General features: G+C 50.7%; 1 protein-coding gene across 3 annotated transcripts in view; it reads right to left on the bottom strand.

The window, feature by feature from the left end:
- TGFBRAP1 (transforming growth factor beta receptor associated protein 1) overlaps positions 1–23,502 on the bottom strand; it is a 45,755-nt gene that overhangs the window by 3,002 nt on the left and 19,251 nt on the right. For all 3 annotated transcript variants that reach the window (XM_027128696.1, XM_027128697.1, XM_027128698.1), the window contains 8 exons: positions 16,188–16,382; positions 14,027–14,181; positions 9,814–9,896; positions 8,028–8,369; positions 6,272–6,329; positions 3,374–3,517; positions 1,671–1,814; positions 954–1,113 (listed from right to left, as the gene is read on the bottom strand). In XM_027128696.1, the coding sequence (XP_026984497.1) occupies positions 954–1,113; positions 1,671–1,814; positions 3,374–3,517; positions 6,272–6,329; positions 8,028–8,369; positions 9,814–9,896; positions 14,027–14,181; positions 16,188–16,382 (1,281 nt within the window). The remainder of the gene's footprint in view (positions 1–953; positions 1,114–1,670; positions 1,815–3,373; positions 3,518–6,271; positions 6,330–8,027; positions 8,370–9,813; positions 9,897–14,026; positions 14,182–16,187; positions 16,383–23,502) is intronic.

Genomic DNA, 23,502 nt, shown 5'->3' with positions numbered 1-23,502 from the left:
GGCTGCCTTGACGCCCCTGAGCTCTGCCACCCAGGCTGCCTTGACACCCAGAGTTTAGGGGTGTCCACGTAGCCTCCCAGGAGGGCTGCCATGTGCCTTAGGACAAAGTACATGTGTCACACGAGCATCATTCAGGCTTGAGTCACGTGCTGCTGGCCACGAGCTCAGTGTCATCGAATCAACAACATACGTTAAATAAGGTGTCTTTAAGCAGAAACACACATAAAGAAGGTTACATATTGATCGGTTGGTGAAAATGATGTGACCAGAGGCTCTCAGGAGCCTGACCCTGCATCCCTCCAGGTACGATGGCTCCGCGTCCGAGAACTCAGTGTGGAGACTCTACAGGACACGACTACCGCGAACAGTGAGAATGGGTGTAGTTAATGGTCAGAGAGTGGTGTTAAAAGCTGCTAAAGAGAAATGCATTAACCCAGTAAGGGCAACCCGGACACTCCACGGTGCCCGATACCGCAAGAGGCAAGTTCAGTCTGCCAGGTGCTGCTCTGAGGCTCGTACACAGCATGGACACTGTGGTTTCTGCCCTGGAGGAAATGAAAACCAGACGCCCTCCAGGACCCCCGCCTTCCTCCAAGCCTGGGGCAGCCGAGTGGGGTGCTGGGGGCAGTGCCACCCTCAAAGCCGTGATCAGAGCTGGAGCCTCAGAAGGAACTGACCTGAGGGCTTCCAAGCCGAATAAGCAAGTTCAAAGCAGCTCGTCTCAGCAGACATGCAGACCTCCCAACGCCCAGGGCAGCCTGCGTGTCATCAGCTAAGGGCCCTATCCGTTTCCAGAGGGTGGAGGACGGACGAGGGGGCTCGCCTGCCCTCCAGGAGGCTGACTTTGTGCCACAGAGGCTCACAGCCCACCCCCTGCCCCCGAACAGAGACCTCCGTCCCTGCCCCCACCCCCCACCCCCGCCGGTGACGTTTATGCAGAGAGATGCACTCACCCAGCAGAAAGTGGACTTGGTACAAATCGGATTGCTGGAGCAGGCGTCGTAGCTTCGCCTGCGTCTCGGTCACTTCTGCATCCTTGCCACTGGCGCTGGGCCTCTGCTGCAGCACCTCGTCCAGGTAGAGGACGGCTAAGTGCGTGTGGTACCCCTCCTTCTACAGGACAGGAGGACAAGCAGACAGACAGCAGTTGCTAGGGGAGCCCAGAGAACGCCCCCTAACCAACCAGCCAGCAGGTGCCTGAGACTGGACGTGCAAGGTGAGTGGGGGCTACAGGACAACCACAGAACACGCGTACTGGGGCAAGAGTTTTCAGAAACCACAACACAGAGGAGCTGAATCTAAAATCTATGGGAAAATATCTCATTTTGAGAAGTAAGGGCCACGGGATTCAGGTATTCTCCAAAAAGGGGACAGCTTTCCTCATTTCCTTTAAGAATAACAACAAGGAACAAAAACTCTAAAAAAAAAAGAATAACAAGGAAGGAAAAGAGAAGAAAATATAAGCGGAGGGGACAAGAGATGGAAGGTGAGAAAAAAAGCTACTTAGGCCGCAGGTCTCTTTCACCAACATCCGGCTCCCTCCCTGACCTCCCACGCATACAGACTGAGTGCCGGGAACACGAGACATTACGTTAGACCCATGGGCCAGGTTCAGGTCCCGGTGATGCCACCGCAGCCCACGCAGCTCAGCCTGCGCTCTGGGGCCTCACCTGCAGTCTCCTGTCCATGACCAGATGTTCTAGGTACTTGACCAGGGCTTGCGGGTATTTCTTAAGGCAACTGATGATATCATCTGGGTTAAATCTACTCTGCTGTTCGTCCACAGGTCTCTTGGTGAAAACTTGAACTCCAACCTGAAAGAAGAATAGCAGTTTATTTATCATGCTTTGCAAAGACCCCATCTTATCTTCATTCTGAGCACTGTACGCTTTGGGTAAAACCACTGTCAAAAACATGATGATTTGCGGGACTTCCCTGGTGGTCCAGTGGTTAAGACTTCGCCTTCCAATGCTGGGGTTGGAGGTTCGATCCCGGGTCGGGGAACTAAGATCCCATATGCCTCGCGGCCAAAAAACCAAAACATAAAACAGAAGCAATATTGTAACAAATTCAATAAAGACTTTGAAAATGGTATACATTAAAAAAAAAAACAAAAAAACATGACGATTCGGAAAAACAGTGCAGATGAAGCACTGACAGAGACAGGAAATGCCGCAGAGCTCCAGCCGGAATTCCTTCTAAAAGGGTCGGAAACTAAGGAACCAAACATTTATTGGTGGTAGGTTTTGACAATCCGTGAAGCAACAACTCTGTAACGTTTAGATCATCCTTGCTGGATCATACGTGAAAGAAGATACAAGCGGCTGAAGATTCAGTGAACTCGATTCTCCAAACGCCCATACCCACCGTGTGCATTACCCACGTGGGACCCAAGCCCACGCAACAGCAACAAAGACCCAACACAGCCAAACATAAATAAATAAAAATAAATAAATTTATTTAAAAAAATACTAAAAAGAACCCCTTTCATTTACTATTGCCAAGTAATACTGCATTTTGTGCATATACATTTTATTTATCTATTCATCAAGTGACGGCACGGTTTTTTCCTTCTTTTGGCTGTCGTGAATAATACTGCCATAAATATGCATGTACAAGTTTTTATGTGAATAAAGGTTTTCATTTCTCTTGGATGCATACCTAGGAGTGAGATCGCTGGCTCATATGTAACTCTGTTTAACCATCTATAGAGCCGCCGGACTGTCTTTCAAAATGACTGTACTGTCTTACTTTCCCACCAACAATGAATGTGAGTTCTAATTCCTCTGCATCTTTGCCAACGTGTACTATTGTTGTCTTTTAAATTTTAGCCATCCTACTGGGTGTGAAATGGTTTTGATTTACATTTCCCTTAGGGATTAGTAAAATGACTGATGAAAACAAACAACAAAATAGGGCCCTTCTATGTCCCCAACCCACCCCCTCAAAGGGGGTTGGGGACATAGAAGCAAGGGCGACGGTTTGCCTGGTGCGCCCCAGGCCCGGCTCCACGCCCTGCAGGGCAACAGTCTGGTCTTTCTCCAGCCCGCAGAGAACAAGGGACCAGATGCCGTTAGGGATGGGGGTCAACACACGGGTGTTTAAGAAGATGCTAAGACCTGACCTGCGGTGCCTTCTGCTTTCCTACACAGTGGCCTGCCCCCGACACAGGTGTGCAGAAGCACCGAAATGCAGAAATTCCTCGAGAGCTGGGATTCAGACGGCTCAAGCCATGTATTAAAAGGGGGGGGGAGAAAAAAAGTGGAGAGAAGGGTTAAAGTGTAGCTTGTTTTCCCACCTAGAATCAACTTTTCTGTCCATCTTCACCAGTCCCCCTGCCGCCCCTGAACGAATGCGTTTACGAAGCACAAACCTCCGGATTTTTCTGCAAGACCCAGTCAGCATACTGCCACACGAGGTCTGCGTCGAGGCTGTAGGTGAGGAAATCCACGATGTACTCGTACAGGTCTGAGCGCGTGGAGTCGTGAATATCCCCGTTGACGATGCTCACCCACAGCTGGAGAGGAATAAAGTAGAAGGTAGGGGAGGTTACGTACCTCTTAGAATTCGCTCAGAAAGGGCACGTGTTTGTTTGTCTGGCCTTTCAATATTTCAAAGTGGCGGGAGAAACTTTAGAGGCTTAAATCCATTTTAATTTTTTCACACACATGAAAAAAAAAAAAGAGGGGACACGGTCCAGGAAATCAGGAACATAAAGCACCAGGTTCTTTCTCTTTCCTTTTCAATGAGATCACAGTAATACAAATAGTAAATAGAGCATATGAGGAGACTTGGATGCATTAAAAAACGTCTCTTCCTGAAATAAAATCATCACTGACAATGTTTGGACACAGAAGAAATTCACCTACAGCCATCAGCCGGGCTGTTTCAGCCTTCTCCGTCACAGGAATTTCTGATTTTGAAGACCTTTTGGGACTGTGAGAGTCTGATGTGCTTTCAAAACCTCTGGTGACCCTGTGCCCTGGTGTTCCTACTGTCTTTTGCATGGGGGCTCAGGGTAGATTTTAATAATAAAGTCCTTTGATATTTCATCCAGACACTTCCCTGCCGTGTAAACTGAATCTTTTTTTTTTAATGCTCCACTGTGCATATGTACTATTGTTTTTATTTTTATAATTTTTATTTATTTTATTTATTTTTTATTTATTTTTGGCTGCGTTGGGTCTTCGTTGCTGCGCGCAGGCTTCCTCTAGTTGTGGCGAGCGGGGGCTACTCTTCATTGCGGTGCGCAGGCTTCTCACTGCGGTGGCTTCTCTTGTTGCGGAGCACGGGCTCTAGGTGTGTGGGCTTCAGTAGTTGATGTTCGTGGGCTCTAGAGCGCAGGCTCAGTAGTTGTGGCGCACGGGCTTAGCTGCTCCACGGCATGTGGGATCTTCCTGGACCAGGGCTTGAACCTGTGTCCCCTGCATTGGCAGGCGGATTCTAAACCACTGTCGTCACCAGGGAAGCCCCTGTAAACTGAATCTTACTTTCAGAGCCTCAGAATGAAATGGCATCACGAGGTGTGGCAGAGATGGGGGCTGCCTGAGAGCCCCCCTGCTCATCGTCCGTGCCATGGTCCTCACCCACCTGTCCACACTGACTCCTGAACCACACCGACTCCTGAACCACACCATACCAGCAGGCGGCCCAGGAAACAGGCAGGCAGTGTAAACAGCTTTCGTTTTGTCACAGGCAGCCGTAATTCTGGTAGCAGCACACCAATGTTTTTTATGTTACTAGTTTCTTCAGCGCTGAATTCCCCAAATCAAACAAACTATTCACACAGCCATTGAAATGTGTCATTAAAAAACTTCTGCCCTATATGGTGATTTATTCCATATGATTTCAATTTTGTAAACTCCTGTCTATGTAGCTTTGCTAATGTTATTAACATACTTATAACAAATTCTCAGAACATGGTGTTTTAAAAAAATAAAAATTTTAGCTTTGACACCCAAATCTGCTCTTAGCCATGGGGTGTATGTTGATGGGAACCTTTTTTTTTTTTTTTACCTATTCCACAATCATGTTACCATGGTAATTTCTCAAAGCAACCGGATACGCTTGGTGAGTTTGGTGAGCACAGCTGATGCTCTTGGCCGCTCACGAAAGATGCAAGACAAGAGACAAGATGAGAAATTTGGGCACGAGAGCCTCTGCCAGGGCCCTGAGCACTGGCTCAGTCCCCAGCTCTCCTGCTGACCAGCGGTGCCACCCGGGCAAGTGACTGGCCTTGATCAGCTTTAGTTTTGTCACAGATGACATGACAACCCAGCTCTCTGGCGAGACTTATTGACATTAACAGTGGAAATTACAACCTGTTACTCACAGCCTTAATTTTTGATAAGGCAGTGGAGTCACAGGTCTTGTGGCTCAGTAAGAAATCCTATTTTTCTTACATTTTAAACAACTCAGTCTTGACAATGTTCTTTAAAGAGATGGAAAGATGAGGCTTCCCTGGTGGCACAGTGATTGAGAGTCCGCCTGCCAATGCAGGGGACATGGGTTCGTGCCCCGGTCCGGGAAGATCCCACATGCCGTGGAGCGGCTGGGCCCGTGAGCCATGGCCGCTGAGCCTGCGTGTCTGGAGCCTGTGCTCCGCAACGGGAGAGGCCACAACAGTGAGAGGCCCACGAAACGCAAAAAAAAAAAAAAAAAAAAAAAAGAGATGGAAAGATGAAGAAAAGAAAATTCTTGGGGCTTCCCTGGTGGCGCAGTGGTTAAGAATCCGCCTGCCAATGCAGGGGACACGGGTTCGAGCCCTGGTCTGGGAAGATCCCACATGCCGCGGAGCAACTAAGCCCGTGTGCCACAACTACTGAGCCCGCGTGCCACAACTACTGAGCCTGTGCTCTAGAGCCCGCAAGCCACAACTACTGAGCCCGCGAGCCACAACTACTGAAGCTCGCCTGTCTACAGCCCGTACTCCACAACAAGAGAAGCCACTGCAACGAGAAGCCTGTGCACCGCAACTAGAGAAAGCCTGCGCACAGCAATAAAGACCCAATGCAGCCATAAATAAAGATAGAAGAAAGAAAAGAAAAGAAAATCCTTGGCCAACATTTCTCAAGCATTCACTTTCTAAAACAGTACTATTTTTGTTTTGTAAAAAAGGTTGTAGATCAGCCAAGACTGGTCTCTTTCAATTTGTAATTTTTTTTCAAACAGGCTCAGTAGTTGTGGCACACGGGCTTAGTTGCTTAGCAACTTAGTTGCTAAGTTAAATGGTGGTGATTTTTAAACAGTGCTGAGATGCCTTTGAACTCACCTGAACGGCAGCAGCGTCTTGGTGGTTGTAATGATAGAGCAGCCCCAGTGCAAAGTACCTGGAAGAAAACTCGGGGTAAGTGCACCCTCTCCTGACCACCCACTGCGGGCAGTACCCCCACAGCGACGCCCTTGGCCCTGGGCCCCCAGCCCCACATGTGCTATTCAACTCAGTTCAACAACAAATTTCAAGCACCAGAAAGATCCTCCTTTCTGTTTATTTACTTATAGTCTGAAAATGTATTCCCTATCAATTTCCAGAAAGGACTGTATTCACATCTAAGATGAGCTAAAAAATAAAACTATAATGATACTATGGAAAATCACATTTGGAATTGCTTTACAACTTGCTTCAAATACTAGTGTGATTTGCCATCTCTTCAGTTAACCATTATTAACTTATCACGAGGTATTAAGACCGTTTGGAAGGGATGCTGTCTGAGCCATTCTGGGGTAAGGATTTTCAACGGCAATAAACGCCAACAGTATGCAGGCACTGCAGAGAACAGAAGGTCAGGGAGAGTCAGGCTGGGGGGACCCAGAGTTCCAGGCCCTGACTTTCAATCCAGGCTTCGTTACTTAGGGACTGTATGACCTTGAGCGAGTAGGTTACCTTCCTTGGCCCTTGCCTCCTCATTTATAAGCGGACAGGGTCGGTGACAACACGGGCATTGCCCAGGCTGTGAGCTGTTGCCACCCTCCCACGCTCACAGGTGCGTCCTCTCCTGGCCCTCTTCCCCAGCAGGTGACCAGATCAAGCTGCCCCAGGGGGCCATCGGATTTCTTCCCTCAAAGAGCAACCTCTCAAGATATTGAACTATTCCCTAGAACCCTTCTCTTCTCCCGAAAGCTTTTAGAAAGTTACACTGACCCCGCCAGACCCTGCCACCCCAAGTCACTGCCATGAGCTGTCAGTGCATTTTCTGGTTCCTAAATAAATCACTCCATTCCACGGTGCCTTCGGGAAACTGAGGGAAACGGCTGAATGAGCCACTTCCCACGTGGAGGCCAGTCACCAGCCCATGACGTCCTGCATCTGAACAGGGTCTGGATCGTGAGCCTGGGTCTCCGTGGAATTTCACCAGCACCTCCGCCATGTCAAATGCATACCAAAAGTCACAAACAAAGAATCTTACAGGGAGCGCTCAACCCCCCCAAGGCCTAGAAGGGTTAGACCACCGCCTGCCCCCAGGATGAAGAAGCTGCCCGACTTAACCACGTCATCACTGCAGACGGGCCCCCATCGTACCCGGTGGCCGGTCGGCAAGCGGGTGGGTGCCGACCAGCTCACGTCCGTAATGAAGGAGTTTGACCCCATAACCTTTTATCCACAAGATCCGGAAGCCTCCCTTTCTATCTGTTTATCCAGATGCCCATCTGTCCATTCAGTCTGGCCATCCGTGGCTGCAGCGCACTATTGGTTTACCGACACGCGTGTGGGATCTCACACAGCTGAGTCCCACCCAGATGGACACTGAACAAGCACACCGTTGACTAACAAGGCCTATGACTGTACGATCTGTCAGGAAGGAGCTGGCACGAGAGTTGTGCCCTCTAAGACCCCTGCGGTGGATCTGCAGACCGTGATGAGGCTGATGGATCCCGAGGGTGCCGGGTGGTCCCCTGATGAATGCCTGCGACTCAGAAGTCACGCTGGTGCCTCAGCTGCACGACAGCTTCCCGTGGGTGGGGGCGGGGAAGGGCCAGGCAGGGAGGCCCGGGTTCGGGGGGAGCGTCCAGGGGCCAGAAACACTCACTTTTTGTGCTTCTCCAGCCAGGCGGCGCTGTCGGTGAGCAGACAGAAGTTCTCGGTGACCAGGAGGTCCAGCAGGCTGTCGTGGTCAGCCTCCGTGTACAGCTTGAGCAGAGCCGTGTCGATGTCCTCCTTGTAGCCGTTGGCCACCTCCGTGCTGCGGACTTCGTTCAGGTAGCTCATGAGGAAGCGCTTGCACTTGGCCACCTTCTCCTGGTCGCCCTGGGTCAGCTGGTTGAGGTCTGCAAACTCGTGCAGAGGAGGGTGGGACCGGGTGAACGAGGAGGACGTGGGCAGCAGGAAGGGGTACAGGGAGATCAGCTCCCGCACGTCGAGCTGGCCGCTTCTGCAATTACAGTGTCAAACTAAATGAAGCAAAAAGAGAAAGAGAGTGCACGTAGGCACACAAGACGACACTGGACGGGTGCACTGTCTGCACGCCGTCCACAGCGGCACGGGCTGCAAAGTACTGCGAGCCGGGCACCGCCCACCCCCAGACCCCACGACAGAGCAGAGGGCTCGGCGGCCGCAGACATGGCACCTCCAGTGCTGCGGTGGGACATGGGTCCCCGCAAACCCAGATGGGGGGAAACAGCAGGAGACACAGCGGCTCTGATCAAAGGCAGATTCGGAGGAGGCCCCGTGTACATCTCCTCCCTTACGGCTCTGAGTCGTGCGGAATCTGTTCTACGCGAACATTTGGAAAACTTCTTCTACAGGCGATGCCTTCGTGGGACACTGAAGGGCGATCACAGCGGGTTTAATTAAGTTCATCTTCTGAGCGAGCGTGAAGAGTACTGCTTCCCAGGGCACACCTGACCCCCAGCCCAGAGGAAGGGCTGCTGGAGGGGGGAGGGGCTGAGACAGGCCTGGGCTGGGGAGGGAGAGGGGTGGGATGGGTGCTGGTGAAGGGGGAGGCCCACGCGTGCAGGATCCATGTCACGCGGAAGGGACCTCAGCTTCCTAAGACGGTGGGTCAGGAGCGTGCCGTTTACAACGTCCTCAGAAGAACAGTTTTTCAAGTCTTCCCAGAAGCACCTGCTCTTTCTCTAAACTCAGAGCTTTTGGTAAAATCTCTGGAGGAAAGGGAAAGTGAGCCATCGCGTTTTCCTAGGAATCCTTCACAGGGCGTCAAACACGCTCTTTAAGAGTTGCCTCCTCGGGCTTCCCTGGTGGCGCAGCGGTTAAGAATCCGCCTGCCAACGCAGGGGACACGGGTTCAAGCCCTGGTCCGGGAAGATCCCACATGCCACAGAGCAACTAAGCTTGTGTGCCACAACTAATGAGCCTGTGCTGTAGAGCCCGTGCACTACAACTACTGAGCCTGCGCTCTAGAACCTGCGAGCCACAACTACTGAGCCCATGTGCCACAACTACTGAAGCCCACACGCCTAGAGCCCGTGCTCTGCGACAAGAGAAGCCACCTCAATAAGCAGCCCACTCGCCGCAACTAGAGAAAGCCCGCTCGCAGCAACTAAGACCCAACACAGCCAAAATCAATCAATCAATAAATAAATTAAAAAAAAATTCCACGTTCCTTATAAAAAAAAAAAAGAATTGCCTTCTCCTCTCCTAGAGGACCACTCTGCGCCTTATCTGCCCTACCTTCAAGACACAGGACAGTGACCCTCGGGCTAAGGGGGGCAGGGGGCACGAGGGGTGTACACACGACGGCCTTGCTACTTCTCGCCGGAGCACAGCACCCGTGGCGGCCTTTCCCATCACAGCCACAGTGGAGGTCCGACCACGGAGGGACACTTAGAAGGCTTGCTGCCGACACCGCAGATTACCTGAAGAGTTCTTTAGCCTCCAGGAACTGAAGCTGCGCAAACTGTATGAAGCCCGCCTGCTGCAGGATCCGCCGGTACATGACCTGCAGGGAGAGACAGGTTTCATCACTCTGACCTGCCCTGGAACCACGACAGGAGGCGAAGCTAAGTTTCTGGTCATAATCCAGGCTAACTGTTAACGATTACATGGAAACCTGAAGTTACAACGTAAGGAAAAAACGAGGCTTATACGAAATGATTTTCAACATATACACGTACACATGTCAATCAGCCCCTCATTCCCCAGACCAAGCTGTTCTCTAAGCATCGCTCTTTCCTCTTCGTGGACTTCCCACCCATCCCGATCCGCATTCCTCCTCCCGCACTCCCTGGCTTTCTCGATTTCTTCCACCTCTGGTGCTCAGACGGATGTGAACATCGCCGGCGTCCCTGGGAGCCCGGAAGCTGCCCATCCTTCTTCATTCTTGTGGAACTGACTCTTCACACCAGCACTTCTGAGCATCCTTCCAGAGCACAAGGCCCCTCCCACTTAACGACAAACAGATAAATACGCAGGTTTTCCTGCCGAAGCTTGGGAGACACTGTGTGTTCTGTCCCCTCCCCCCAGCGGTGATACACAGCCACATCCACACCGCAGCCTGAGGATTCCTGCAATAAAAGTGCCGTCGATCTGTGTCTAATACAGTCCTACCCAAATTTCCTGGACCACAGAGCCCTTTGTTCTGGTAACTTCCAGAAATAGCAACGCACTTAAGGAAGCTACCCTGTGGTGTCTGTAATTCCACCCCCTCCCTGTCACTATCCAGCCGGTCAGCTTCAAGCTTTGTCCGCCTTTGTCTGAAAGGCCTTGTGGACCCGTCTCTGCTCTGTCCTCACTGGCTCCATCACCACAGCCCGGGCCCTCACCACCTCACAACTAAAGACTCTAACTGTGCTTAAGACCCTAGGACTTCAATTCCTCCCCTTTCCAATCCGTCCCGCTGTTCGATACGCCATAAGTTCCTTGAAGGCATGTACATAATTCATCTTAGCATCCCCACACCCTGGCAGAGCACCTGCCGTTTAAGTAATCACCTATTGACCTGATCAGTTTTTATGAAACTCCACTTTGTCACTCGCTGAGCCCGTTTTACAGATAGGAACATCCTGTTCAGAGATGCTAAGTTTTTAGCCCAGAGTGACTAACGTGTAAGTGGTTGAGCCAGGGTTGAAACCCGGCCCTTTCTGCTTCTAGAGCCCAGTTCCTCCCTCTCACTGGCTCACCCAGGTACACAGCAGGCGGCTAACACTGTTACCCCTGAAGAAACGAGGGAGATGGAGACACCTAAAGGCTGTTGCTTCTGATCAGCTCTCAGAGGGGCTTGTTCTCCAAAGCACAGCAGCATCTCCTCCCGTCCCTTCAGAGCAATTCCTGCAGAGACGGCAGGAGAGGCAGCTGTTTTTTCATGACTCTCTTCCCCGACACCAGCTACGTCTGACGGGAAAACTGGCCTCTGTATGCCGCCAGCAGTAAGTAGACAGGAGCGAGGCCAGGTTCTGTTGTGAGGGAATGCCAGTTCCGTCTCTGAAAGGAGAAGCAACAAAGGCCAACCGCATAGCAAGAAGGATAAAAAGGCCCCGTCAGCTGCGGCAGAAGAATTCTCATTCACACTCTGGCTCGCTGGTGAGAAATCCGCTGAATGACAATTTTTTCCTCGTGGCTGCAGGATTCAAATATCACCCACTCTTCCCCTTCCTAAAGGGAAATAAAAACTATGTTTGCGGGGCTTCCCTGGTGGCTCAGTGGTTGAGAGTCCGCCTGCCGATACAGGGGACACGGGTTCGTGCCCCGGTCTGGGAAGATCCCACATGCCGCGGAGCGGCTGGGCCCGTGAGCCATGGCCGCTGAGCCTGCGCGTCCGGAGCCTGTGCTCCGCAACGGGAGAGGCCACAGCAGTGAGAGGCCCGCGTACCGCAAAAAAAAAAAAAAACCCGTCCCTGTGACCAGGTTAACACGTGTAATTGTGGGAGCGCAGAGCAAGCATTCAGGGATGTGGTGGACTCAGAGAAAAGGGCATATCTGAGCAAGGTATCGAAACCTGTACTCGGTGGAGTTTAGAAGTTCACTCCACTGATAGAAAAGAGCACAAATAACAAGTAAAGAAAACAGGGCGTGCGGGGAGGTGGGTGAAAGCACGGGGCGCTGACGGGGCAGCGAGGCTGGCCCGGCCTCACCCAGGGATGCCCCGAGGCCACAGCCGTCCCTGCAGTGGGTCTCTGGACGGTGGCACTGGCTGTTCCTGACTTGTTCTCAGGATTAGAAGTGCTTTAGGATGGCTCCCGGAGTGCCTGCACAGTGCAGGGCTCAGGCGCGAGCACAGCTCAGGCCGGGGTCACGGGGGGAAGGAGGCCCCCTGGTGCAGACTTGACTGTGGGCAGGGAGGCCCCCGCGGAAGGATTTCCAGCTGAGGGTTTGGTGGACGCGTCAGAAAGCACCTTCCGCGGGCCGTGGAGGACGGACTGCAGACACGCAGGAAAGGGGCTTGAAAACAATTCGGGCACAACGGGAGAATGCCCAGCAGCCACGTGGGCATGAGCACGAGAGCCAAGTTCAAGGTCACTGGGGTGCACGTCCGGGGCACATACCACAGGGGGAAGGCGGGGAGCGTGCCAGGTGGACAAACCCCAACTGGGATGGCAGACGGCAGAGCCAGACGAGCGCTAACACCATCCACTATCCACTGCGCAGCTGCTCTCAGGAAAACGGGAGAAAAAAGCAAAAATCCAAGAACACGGGCAGCCTCCCTAAGAAAATGGGACCCACTTGAGGCGTGCCCTTGGGTGTGTGCAAGGAGGGGGCCCCCGACACGTGCCCGTCGAGACACCCACGAGCTCCCGGGGCCCACCCTCGGGACGGAGAGGACCTGAGAGCGGCAGAGCAGTGGCCAAGGCTGCCTCAGCGCCCGCCTCCCCACGCGGACGCGCAAGGAAAACGCGGCAGAAACAGGCGCTCCCAGCACAGAAACGCGCCCTGAACCGACGGGTTTCTTCTCTGTGCTTTTGCTGCCCCCTGCTGAATGCTCACAGATCATCTCACTCAAAAAACGAGGACTACGATGGGCGAGGGAAGGACTGAGTGTGGGCTTAGCAGATGCAAACTGTTCTCTGTAGGACGGAGAAACAACAAGGTCCTACTGTAGAGCACAGGGAACTACAGTCAACAGCCTGGGATAAACCATAATGGAAAAGAATATGAGAAATAATATATATGTATAACTGAGTCACTGCTGTACGGCAGAGATGAACACAACACTGTAAATCAACTAGACTTTAATAATTTTTTTTTAAATGAGGAGTTAAGATGGAAAGTTTATCAGTATTTATCCTGTGACCATAAATGACACGTCCTGACCTCTTCCACCTTCTACCCTCTGCAGCATAAAGCCACTGAGGCCAGAAAGCACAGCTACATTCCACAAACCACATCGTCCTGAAAATCTGGCCAACAGAAACAAGAAGGGGATCGCCATGAATTCATTAGAACTTTTAATGATGGACTTAGATGTTCACACGAAGCGTGCACACACCAATACTACGCTTTATTATTCTCAAATACAGAGTAACCCGAACTCACCTCACAACTGATCAGGGAGCAAGTTTTAGGAAACCTGATTTCATCAGACATGAGAATAATTCGTGTTTGCTTCATCAATTGTATTGATCATACCAACGATATTAAAGTTAGCGTTTCTAAAATGCATTAAAAGTTTTCTCCTAAGGAAATGAATTAGGTGGATTCCGGCAACATTAGATGGTTTATCTAATGTTCACAAAGCTTTTTCTGTAGATAACATAAACCTAAACTCTACAAATTCAACCCCATCCCAACAAATATAAATTCTGAATTGGGAGACAAATTAACCTGAGGTTCCCTCTTTTCGTCTGTAACAACTGTGCCCTGAGGCTCCTCTGGAAGAAGGACGCTGATTAGAGATACAACTTGGTGAATTAAGTGCGGGAATTATGTCAGAGGCTCAAATCCCGACTTGGCCTCTGCCGGCAGCGTGACTTCATACAGCTGTTGGTCCGGCTGCTCTGCAACCTGCTTCCTTATCTGTACAACGTGGAGACGCAGAGAAACTTGAATGACGGACAGGAAGCGGTCTGCAGGGCCCAGGCATTTAGATCCTAACGTTTTCTAAGCCGGCGGCCTGGGGGCCCGCTGATTACAAACCTGAAATTTTTCCTTCGGAATGTTCCTCCGGGCGCCTTTTGCTAGAACCAGAGCCTCCTCCACTCTCCGGCTTGCTAGAAGATCCTGTATTTGTTTTTCCAGAGGTAATGGAACCAAGACGTAAACTCCTTTACTCGTGGCGACGATCAGTCTTCCTGGGAAGAAATGGAACATGGTTGGAAAGGGTAAGAACACAGTGCTGGGAAGAAAACACACCCCCTCGCCCAAAGACAGCACGAGCGGATGTGTGACCAAGGTCATCACAGTGCCCCAACCCCCAGTTCCCACGGCAACCAGAAAGAATGCTTCTCTTTCCTTCTTCCCACCATCAGAAAAGGGTGAACTCTTAACAGTACATTTCCGAAGTATGGGATATTAAAACGTTTGGCCTTTTCTTAAAATTCTGAAGTGCTGCTAAATTTAAAACCAGCTGAGTAGGTCCATAATGAGGCTATAGTGCTCAGTCCTGGAAAATAAGCAGTAAGAATTATGCTATCCCTCATATAAAACTTTTGAAAAATTCTTTTCTCTCCAAGGTAGTCAGTTTACAGGAAACTAAGATTACAACGCAACATTCTGAACCATAAGATAACATTTCACACTCACCCGTCATCCAGAATCACCCGATCTCGGCGTTACCTTCTCCCTTCCCCACCGCCCCCTGGCACCGTGATGCCTGGCACGGTTCCCTGGGGAGTCGGACCTGCCACCCAAGGCAGCTCCACCTGCCAAGCTTCGAGAGTGACTTCTGCTCCCTCTGGAGACACGTTTTAAGCTAAACTATCACCTGTTCCCAGGAAGCGGTGGAATGACCTTGTCTGTCTGTCTGAAGGTCGTTCAGGGTCAGCAGAGCCTTTTCTTCTCCGTCTGCTCCTCCCTCCTTGGGAATCATCGTGTGCACCCCAGTCTCACCGCCTGGTCTCTCCCCGCCTGCATCTCCCCTTCCTGGCCTCCCTGCCCGGCTCTCTGTCTGCATCGTCTGTCCTCCATGTCAAGCTACGTCACTGTCCTCGCACTCAGATGAGGTTCTGCCCCTGCCCTGCACTGGTGTCCCTCCTTCTGGGAAGCCTCCCCGTGTTCCCGCCGGGGGTGGGTTACGTTGCCAGCCTCTGCGTGCCCGCAACCGATCCCCTGTGCCCACCACCACCCCTCAGTGTGCACAGCACGGAACACTGTCATGAATAAGCTCTCCCGGCACGCGTGTCAGGGCCCCAGTCAAGCCCTGACACGCTTCACGTGGGACCTCGAGACTCAGCAGGTCTGCGTCCCCAGTACCTAACATAGGAAGGGTAATGTCTGGGGAGCCCCAGTCCCGACACGGCAAGGGCAATGCACAGATCTAGATTAGCTCCTGGCTTGAAGAGGATATCATCAAGGGCATTCTTAGGAAGCCGGGGAAATCTGACCACAGGCAGGGGCTGAGAGCACATTTCTGGGGTGTGAAAAGGGCTTTGTGGTCACGCGGGAAAACGCCTGCTGAAGGATTCCGGATTAAGCGCCATGGTCTCCTCCACTCACTTCCGAACTGCTCAGCAGAATGTGAACCAGTACGAAAAAATCTAGGTGAATGGGGGGCAGGGATTCAGTTTGCTTTTCTTTCAACTTTTCAGCACGCTGGAAGATATTCATAATAAAATTTAGGAAAAGTAAAATAAATCCCTCCCTCCCTGGCTGCCCTGGTCCGCTGCGGCCTCACCCAGGCCAGCCCTCCTCATACAACAGGCACCACAGTCCCTGTGAATCGCTTGCGTGGCCCGGAGCCCAGAGTTCCTCCTTCGGGAGGAACTTTCTCTCTGCCTGCAGGTTCTTTCACACCACATCCACTTGACAGGTTCCTACTCATCCTTAAAGGTTTGGCTCAAACACCATCTCCTACAGGAAGCCCTCCCTGGTACTTCTAGGAAATACTTCCTCCTCTGCTCTCCCAGTTGGCCTTATTTTGTTGCTATCAAGCTCTCAAACTGCTGTGGCTATTGGTTTCACTGTCTCCCTTTAACCTCGGTGCCCCTGAAGCGCAGAGACTGTATTACCATTGCCTGTGGATCTTCCATGCTCAGCAAGAGGCCAAGTTCCCAATGGACCCTTAAGAGCATTTAGTGAAGAAATACAAGCATAAAAGATTGGCAGCTAAATGTGGTTAAGATTCCGTGGAAACTAGTACCTTCAAAATCCTGGAGGATGTGACCTTCCTTAAAGGGCAGGGTCTGCTTTTGCTGCTGGTCCAGCATGCTGTGAACGGTGATGAACTCGCTGTCGAGGGCAATGACGTATGGGAAGCAGACGGCTGCCCCAACCACGTTCTCTGACCAGTGCACGGGCGCGCGCTGAGATATCCCGGCCACCGTGGCAAACATGCCTGGGAAAACAGGAAGGGTCAGGAGGGCTTTAAGGAGCTGGGCTTTGCTTGTTTGCTTTCTGTAGATGTGTCTCAACGCAGAATACCTGCCCCTTCATTACATTTCGAGATGGGAAAGATAATATAACAGCGGCGTGTGCAAAGGACCCTCCGTGACTATTCTCGTGAAGAGAGCCGCTTTCCCCAGGATGTCTACATCAGTATTTCCTTCCAATTAAACGTGACGTTAAAAACGTGCACATGTACCCACATGAAGGTGTGTACAGCCCATGTCCTCACACGTGGGGAAAAGTGACTTTCACACAATTTAAGAAGTTCACAAGCTTGCTTCCACGTCCGGTCCTCCAGTGGGTTTGCATCTCTAAGTGCCAGCTCTTCCCTATACATTCACTCAGCACTGAACGCATTCATTCAGATACTTATTGAGCACCTACTGTGTGCCGGGCACTCTACAAGGCTTCCTATCCAGAACTGTCTCTGTTCAGAGTTCAAGTCTAATTCTGGATACACGTTCTCTCTGATGCAGGGATACAAGCAATCTTGCAACTAAAAACAGAGAGCTGTTAAGTGTTTGTCAACGATAACTTCCATAGTCAACCACGGTTCATCTATTTTGTACATAAAGCACTAAACGAAATTTCCAAATGAGCTGGATAGAGTCCACAGATACTGGGGTTTATGAAAATTCACATTCACCCAGTGAAGTCAATCCATTTTAAGTCAGTTTTCAAAGTGCTTGACATAAGACACCTTTAAAAACATGGTACGTAAATCAACTATACTTCAATAAGAACAAAAAACAGCATGCTATCGCCTGCAAACGATAAGATACTCCCACAGTAGAAAAACGGTTTCTATTACACAACAGAGAAGTGGGGAGAGGGAGCGAGACAGAGAAACACAGACAGTACTTTAAAACAATGGAAAGTATCTCAAATATACGACAGGAGCAAACTTCCTAAGCCTATGAAATCACTGACCCTCCTAAATTTTCCATGGTTACAAAGAGTGAAATGTATTGCACTTAATCAAGTACAAACCTAGCTCTTTTCCTCCAAAGTAGGCTGTTCTTGAAAACGGGTATCAGGGGCTTCCCTGGTGGCGCAGTGGTTAAGAATCCACCTGCCAATGCAGGGGGCACGGGTTCGAGCCCTGGTCCAGGAAGACCCCACATGCCATGAAGCAACTAAGCCCGTGCGCCACAACTACTGAGGCTGCACTCTAGAGCCTGTGAGCCACAACTACTGAGCCCACGTGCCACAACTACTGAGCCCGTGCGCCACAACTACTGAATCCCACGCGCCTAGAGCCCGTGCTCTGCAACAAGAGAAGCCACCGCAATGAGAAGCCCGCCCACAATGAAGAGTAGCCCCCGCTCACCGCAACTAGAGAAAGCCCATGTGCAGCAACGAAAACCCAACACAGCCAGAAAAAGTAAAATAAATAAATTTATAAAAAGAGAAAATGGGTATCAGGTGGGATCACACACGCGTGTCCACGCTGTGCTCTTGCCTGACACAATCTGGGGCACCTCCTGCAGGGGCCACTTGTACGTACAACACTTGTTTGGTTCTGCTTCACACTTAAAATATTGGCTCTCGTCACGTCAGTAGCACCAACCAAAACCCTGTCAAGATGACAGAGCAGTGAGCCTTAGAGAGAGAGTGAGAGTGTGTGTGTGTGTGTGTGTGTGTGTGTGTGTGTGTGTGTGTGTGTGTGAGAGAGAGAGAGAGAGAGAGAGAGTGCATCTCCTACTAAGGAAACACATTCCTTCCCCTTCAGTATTTCCTTTCCACCCTTAAAAGTCTCTTAAAATCATTCCGAAAAAGACTAACTCAAGAGAAAAACAAAGGATATGCATCAGTAATTCACAGAAAACAAAATGCAAATAGCTAACAAATTCCTGAAGAGATTCCCATATTCCTTAGTAACCAGGGGAACAGAAATTTAAAAAAAAAAAAAAAAAGTAAAAAACCAACTTACACCCATCAGATTGGCCAAAGGTTTCAGACTAACAGCACCAAGTGTTGGTTTGGTATGAGGAACACTTTTGGAGAATAATTCTTTATCAGAACTGAATAGACACTGACATGTTAATCTGCTGATTCTACTTTTAAATCGATGGCCAATCGACAAGCACAGTGGTCACTGGGGTGTTTTGAGGAACAGTGTATAATCGAGAATAACGCCCCGACAGAGCTTGTGGCTTCGGGTGAACCCACCACGAACAGAAGAGAGAGCTCACGTATTAGATGAGAACAGAGGAGAAGAGCTGTAAGTCCGCATGCGGGGCGTCAGCTTAAAGCGACAGCCGACCCGAGCCGCGCCCAGGAGCTCCCGGCGGTGAAGGGGTTCAGGGAGATGCACTGGTAACTACCTCCCCGATAAAAAGCAGACACAGGAGGATGACAGGAGGCCAGTGAGGCCCCCGCGGCAAGAAGCACGAGGGTCCCCGGGATGCAGGGAAGTGCGTATGTGGCCCCGGAAGAGAGCAAACCCTGCCTGGGATGTTGAGGGTCAGAAAGTCAAGTTCAAGTTCGGGGCAGAGCAGGAAACGCTGACCAGGAAAGTCAGGCTGAATTCGTTACAGGGGCCTTAGGAAGGCTGGCCTGGCAGGAGCCTGGAAGGAGGGACAGACCCAAACTCGGGGGAGGCCAGGCAGCCGCCAGCCACCAGGAAGGAGCCCTGAGTCAGGCCAGACGGGGGGTCTGACCGAGGAGGGGTAACTTCCGGGGCGAATCATGGAACTGGGCACCTGACTTAGAGGGAGCGAGAGTCAAGGCCACCATGCGCCATCAGAATAAGGACCGACACGATCGGGCGGGTCTGAGACCAAGCCGGGGTCAGGATGCAGGGCTGGCAGGGCATGGACCTCTGGGAGGGGCGCCTGGAGCTCCAGTGCATCCTCAGGGGTGAGGGCACCCTTCCTGCAGCAGGAGAGCCAGGGGACGCCAGGCCATGGGGAGAGGAGGTTCCTCTGAGGCTGGCGAGCGCTCCTCCTTACTTCTTTCCAGAGCAGACCAGGAGTCAAGGAGTTCGGTGGAAATGTGGAAAACCCCGGAAAGCTCAGCGCCAGTAGGTAAGAGGGGCCGACAGGGCAGTGGGTTCTGGGCCAGGGGTGGAGAGGGCACAAGAGTGAAGGCATGGACTTTGGCACGTCTGACACTGTACAGTCACAGAGAGGACGGAACTAAGGTCTGAGTTACCCCACAACTGCATCGCCGAAGTATTCAAAGAGCGTGAAACACATGGAGGGAGAGAAACTCGAGGTGCAAAGCTCGAGCTTGGCAGGAGGAAATGAGGTTCGCACCCTCTAGAATTTTCCGAGCATTTAGAACCAGCCAGCGAAAGAGCCCGAAGGGAGAGAAAAGCACACCGTCTGCACCCAGATGTCTGGCAAACGTAACCTGGTGACGGGACAAGCATACGGCAACCCCAAGGAGCCTGTGAATTTCAGATCAAACAACTGTGTTCTGGATAGCACAGCTCTCATGGGAGCACGGACACCAAAACGCTGTCCAGCCTCGCCCTGGAATTAAATCAGCACTTACCCGCTAAGGCCGGGCATCACCCGACCGGGGACTGTGCAGCACAGAGGCCCAGACATGAATGTTCTTGCAATGAAAAGGGCAGAAACCAGAGATCCAGAACAGAGGCTTCCACACAAAAAGGAAAGCACAGGATTTCACCGGAATAAAAGAGCAGATCAGTAACTGGCAACCAGGGGTCCAGGTCAGGTGGAGTTAAGGTGCCATGGGTCCACTCAGGAACACCGTTGGGGCACCGTTGGTCCACTCAGGAACACCGTTGACCCACCGTCAGGGGCACCGTTGTTGACACCCACCCACCGATTCTATGCTTGAAAGCAGGTGACACGCGCTATTGTTTCTGTATTGTCAAAGGCACACAAGTGCTGTCAACCTGCAAATGTACCACGTTTGTAAATGGTACACCTTCAAAAACCATTGTTTTCCACTGCGTTATTTTTCCATTTAGACGGTTTCCACCCTCTAAATATCAGGGGACCCCCTTATCTGAGCTGGGAGGGGGAAGGGGGGCCATGAGAGGTACGGAATAGCTGAATTATCTACATTGTTCAAGAAGCATTATCCAAGGATAGAGTTTAAAGTCACAATAATCAATTGTATTATGAAATTTTCAACAAAGCGCTGCTTAAAATAGTGCAATTTAAACTAAAGCAGGGAGTTCCCTGGTGGCCTCGTGGTTAGGATTCTGGGCTTTCACTGCCGGGGCCCAGGTTCAATCCCTGGTCGGGGAACTGAGATCCTATAGGCTGCGCGGCCCCGCCCAAAAAACAAAACAAAAAATACACAAAAAAACTAAGGCAAAAAGTTAAGAGCAATTTCTCATGACAGGGCAGTGGGCACATGTGATCTTCAGGGGGGAAGGCAGTGGGCAAAATGAAAACATACAGCGTTGATATGTCTGATGGTGCATATGCATTCATTACAGTAATTTGCTTGAACTTAATTTCTGAAGCCTTTTAACGATGGTGGTGATGACTGTGTTGTACACAGAGCCTGCATATAGTGATGTATTACAGAGCTTAAGAGGGATCTCCAATTTGCTTATAATCACACCTATTACAAGCAGAACAACGATTAAGAAGGTTGGTTCATTTACCATGATGCCCAGGTAGTTGAGGCAGATTAAGTTTGAGGAAAAATGAGGCCTGAACATGATTGCCTACCATTTCCCTTCAATCTGGACACTAAAACCAACACAAGGTACTGGAGTCAAATGTTTTCACAACAAAGCCTTTACATCCAAAGCAGGCTCCGGCTCATCAATAAGCAATCGGACTGACGGAACAAAACAGGAAACCCATCAGGCGAGGCCCAACGGCATGAGGAAACTGACTGTACCTGAGAGGCAGCCACCGCCACCAGCGAGGAAAGACAGACTCCTGAATCAGGTGTGGGGAGAGCAGACAACCACACAGACGAAGAGGAAATCGAATTCACTCTTCACTGTAAGAAATGAAACCATAAAAGTACCAGCAGAAAATCTGGGTGAATCTGTCTACAACCTGGGAGAGGGGGAAACATCCCTAATAATTATGACTCAGAAAAGAAGCAATAAAGTACGAAGGTTAATACATTTGATTATATAGAAACGTATAAGACACGCTTTTTCAGGGTAAAAACTGGAGGTATTTGAAACACGTCTCAGACAAGTTGGTATCTCAAATATATAACAAATGCTAAAGTAACCAGCTAGCGAGAAGGGATAATTATCAAAAGAAAGGCAAATGGCTCTTCAATTCTTGAAAAATGTTCCATCTTGCTTACAAAAGGAGAAATGTGATTAACACCACTGAGATACCATTCCTCATGTGCCAGACGGGCAAAACCACGAAAGTCTGACAATATATGGACGCTGCTGGCAAAGCTCAGGGGAAACAGGTGCCAGGGGAAGAGAAAACGGTACCTACCACCTTTGTCGGGGGTGGGTGGGGGGTGGGTGGTAGTGTCCCCCTCCAGATTCACATGCGTTTACATGTGGACTCAGCAACCCCATCTTTAGAAAGATTTCCCACAGATACACTGGAAAAATCCAAACAGATAAGCTCCTACTAATACCATGGACTGGAAAAAACCCAAATGCCCACCACCAGGGCCTGACTGAGGCACGGTGGTCCCTCCACACGGGAGAGACAGCCTGCAACTCTGAAGGAGGGAGATACACATATCTACATATTCATTTATAATTTTTATTTGAAAATGAAAGGACAAACACTAATAAAGGTTACCTCTGGGGGAAGGAGAGAGTAGGGGAATGTACCTTGCTGTGTGGATCTGACGTGGAAACTTGTACATATTTACAGAAGAAAACAATGAGAGAAAGCAATTTCTAGAAATGGAAAGTGAAACGAAGCACATCCGTCTAACTGTATATCCCGTTGTCGGCAGAGCCACACGGATGGGAACTACTCCCAGTGACTTTAAACGCAGAAATGTGACTGCACGTTCCTAGTGGGTTACACGGCCCGTACCCTGAGGACAAAAGAACTACAATCAAACGTTTTCTGGTGATTACATGGCGGGCGCAGTGGTGTCGGTCCTGTCCTCCTGCTCTGTGTCCTGTGGGGCAGATCAAAGGAACAACCACGTCACGGTGGGACCTTACTAGGATTTGGGGGTGGGCGGGAGGAGACACAGGCACGCAGACAGACGGGGTCAGGGCCCAGTAGCCCCAAACTTGTTCCAGCGATATACTCTCATGATGGGTTTTATCTTTAAATAAGGCATACTTCCCAGCTCTGTCCACCCAAGAGACCTAGAAACAGCAGACCCCAAGCACCTCCAGCACCCAGACTGCGGTCTCTAAACATCAGGGGTCCTTGGAGAAATGGCGGAAACCAGATCTAGGGCAGGAAGCGTACAGAGGGACCCCGGACACCTTGTCACAGCAGAAGGCAAGGGAGATACCAACGTTCCCGGGGCGTGGGGAAGGGGCTTGCCGTCAACCTGAATAAACCACCCCCAAGGGCAGATGGACTGAAACGCCACATACATTTACATCCATGATTCATGGCGACACTTCACTTAGGGAAGAAGGGTCATCTTTCCGAAAACCTCCTTCTCCTGCCTTTCTTATACGGTGATCCTGGGGGCAAACCAAGTTAATGAGAAGCTTCTCTTGCAGAAGGTTCCAGTCGACAGGAAGGAGGAATGGACAGCAACAGAACGCTGCCCTTCGGCAGCCCCTTGGGACTTAAAGGATCCAGGCATAGCCACGGACATCACCAAGTTGTAAGAGGGCAGGAAGACAGGTTAAAGACTGTGGGTGTTAAGGGAGACTCACTCGTCTCAGCCCCTGCTTGTCCCAGACACACACACTATGAACCATCCACGACCATGACCACAGATGACATTGCCAGCTCTGATTCTTAGGAGGCAGCGCGGAGAATGAGGAAGGCTACACCAAACAGCTCAAGCCCTTTTAAGGAGCTAGCTGCTAGACGCTTTTTGGTGGGACGAAACTGCAGTCAGTAAGAGAAAACCGGGGACATACCCTTGGAGCCTCCACCTCTGAAATCATCTGTTAAGTGAGCTCCCTCAGCTCCTTTCAGAATGGAGAATAAAAACAATCCGCT

The sequence above is a fragment of the Aethalodelphis obliquidens genome, unplaced genomic scaffold (assembly GCF_003676395.1).
Source record: "Aethalodelphis obliquidens isolate GAN/ISIS:26980383/991018 unplaced genomic scaffold, ASM367639v1 scaffold35, whole genome shotgun sequence".
NCBI lineage: Eukaryota > Metazoa > Chordata > Mammalia > Artiodactyla > Delphinidae > Aethalodelphis > Aethalodelphis obliquidens.
Note: the sequence above shows the minus strand (reverse complement) of the source record. Positions and strands in the feature narration are given on the sequence as shown.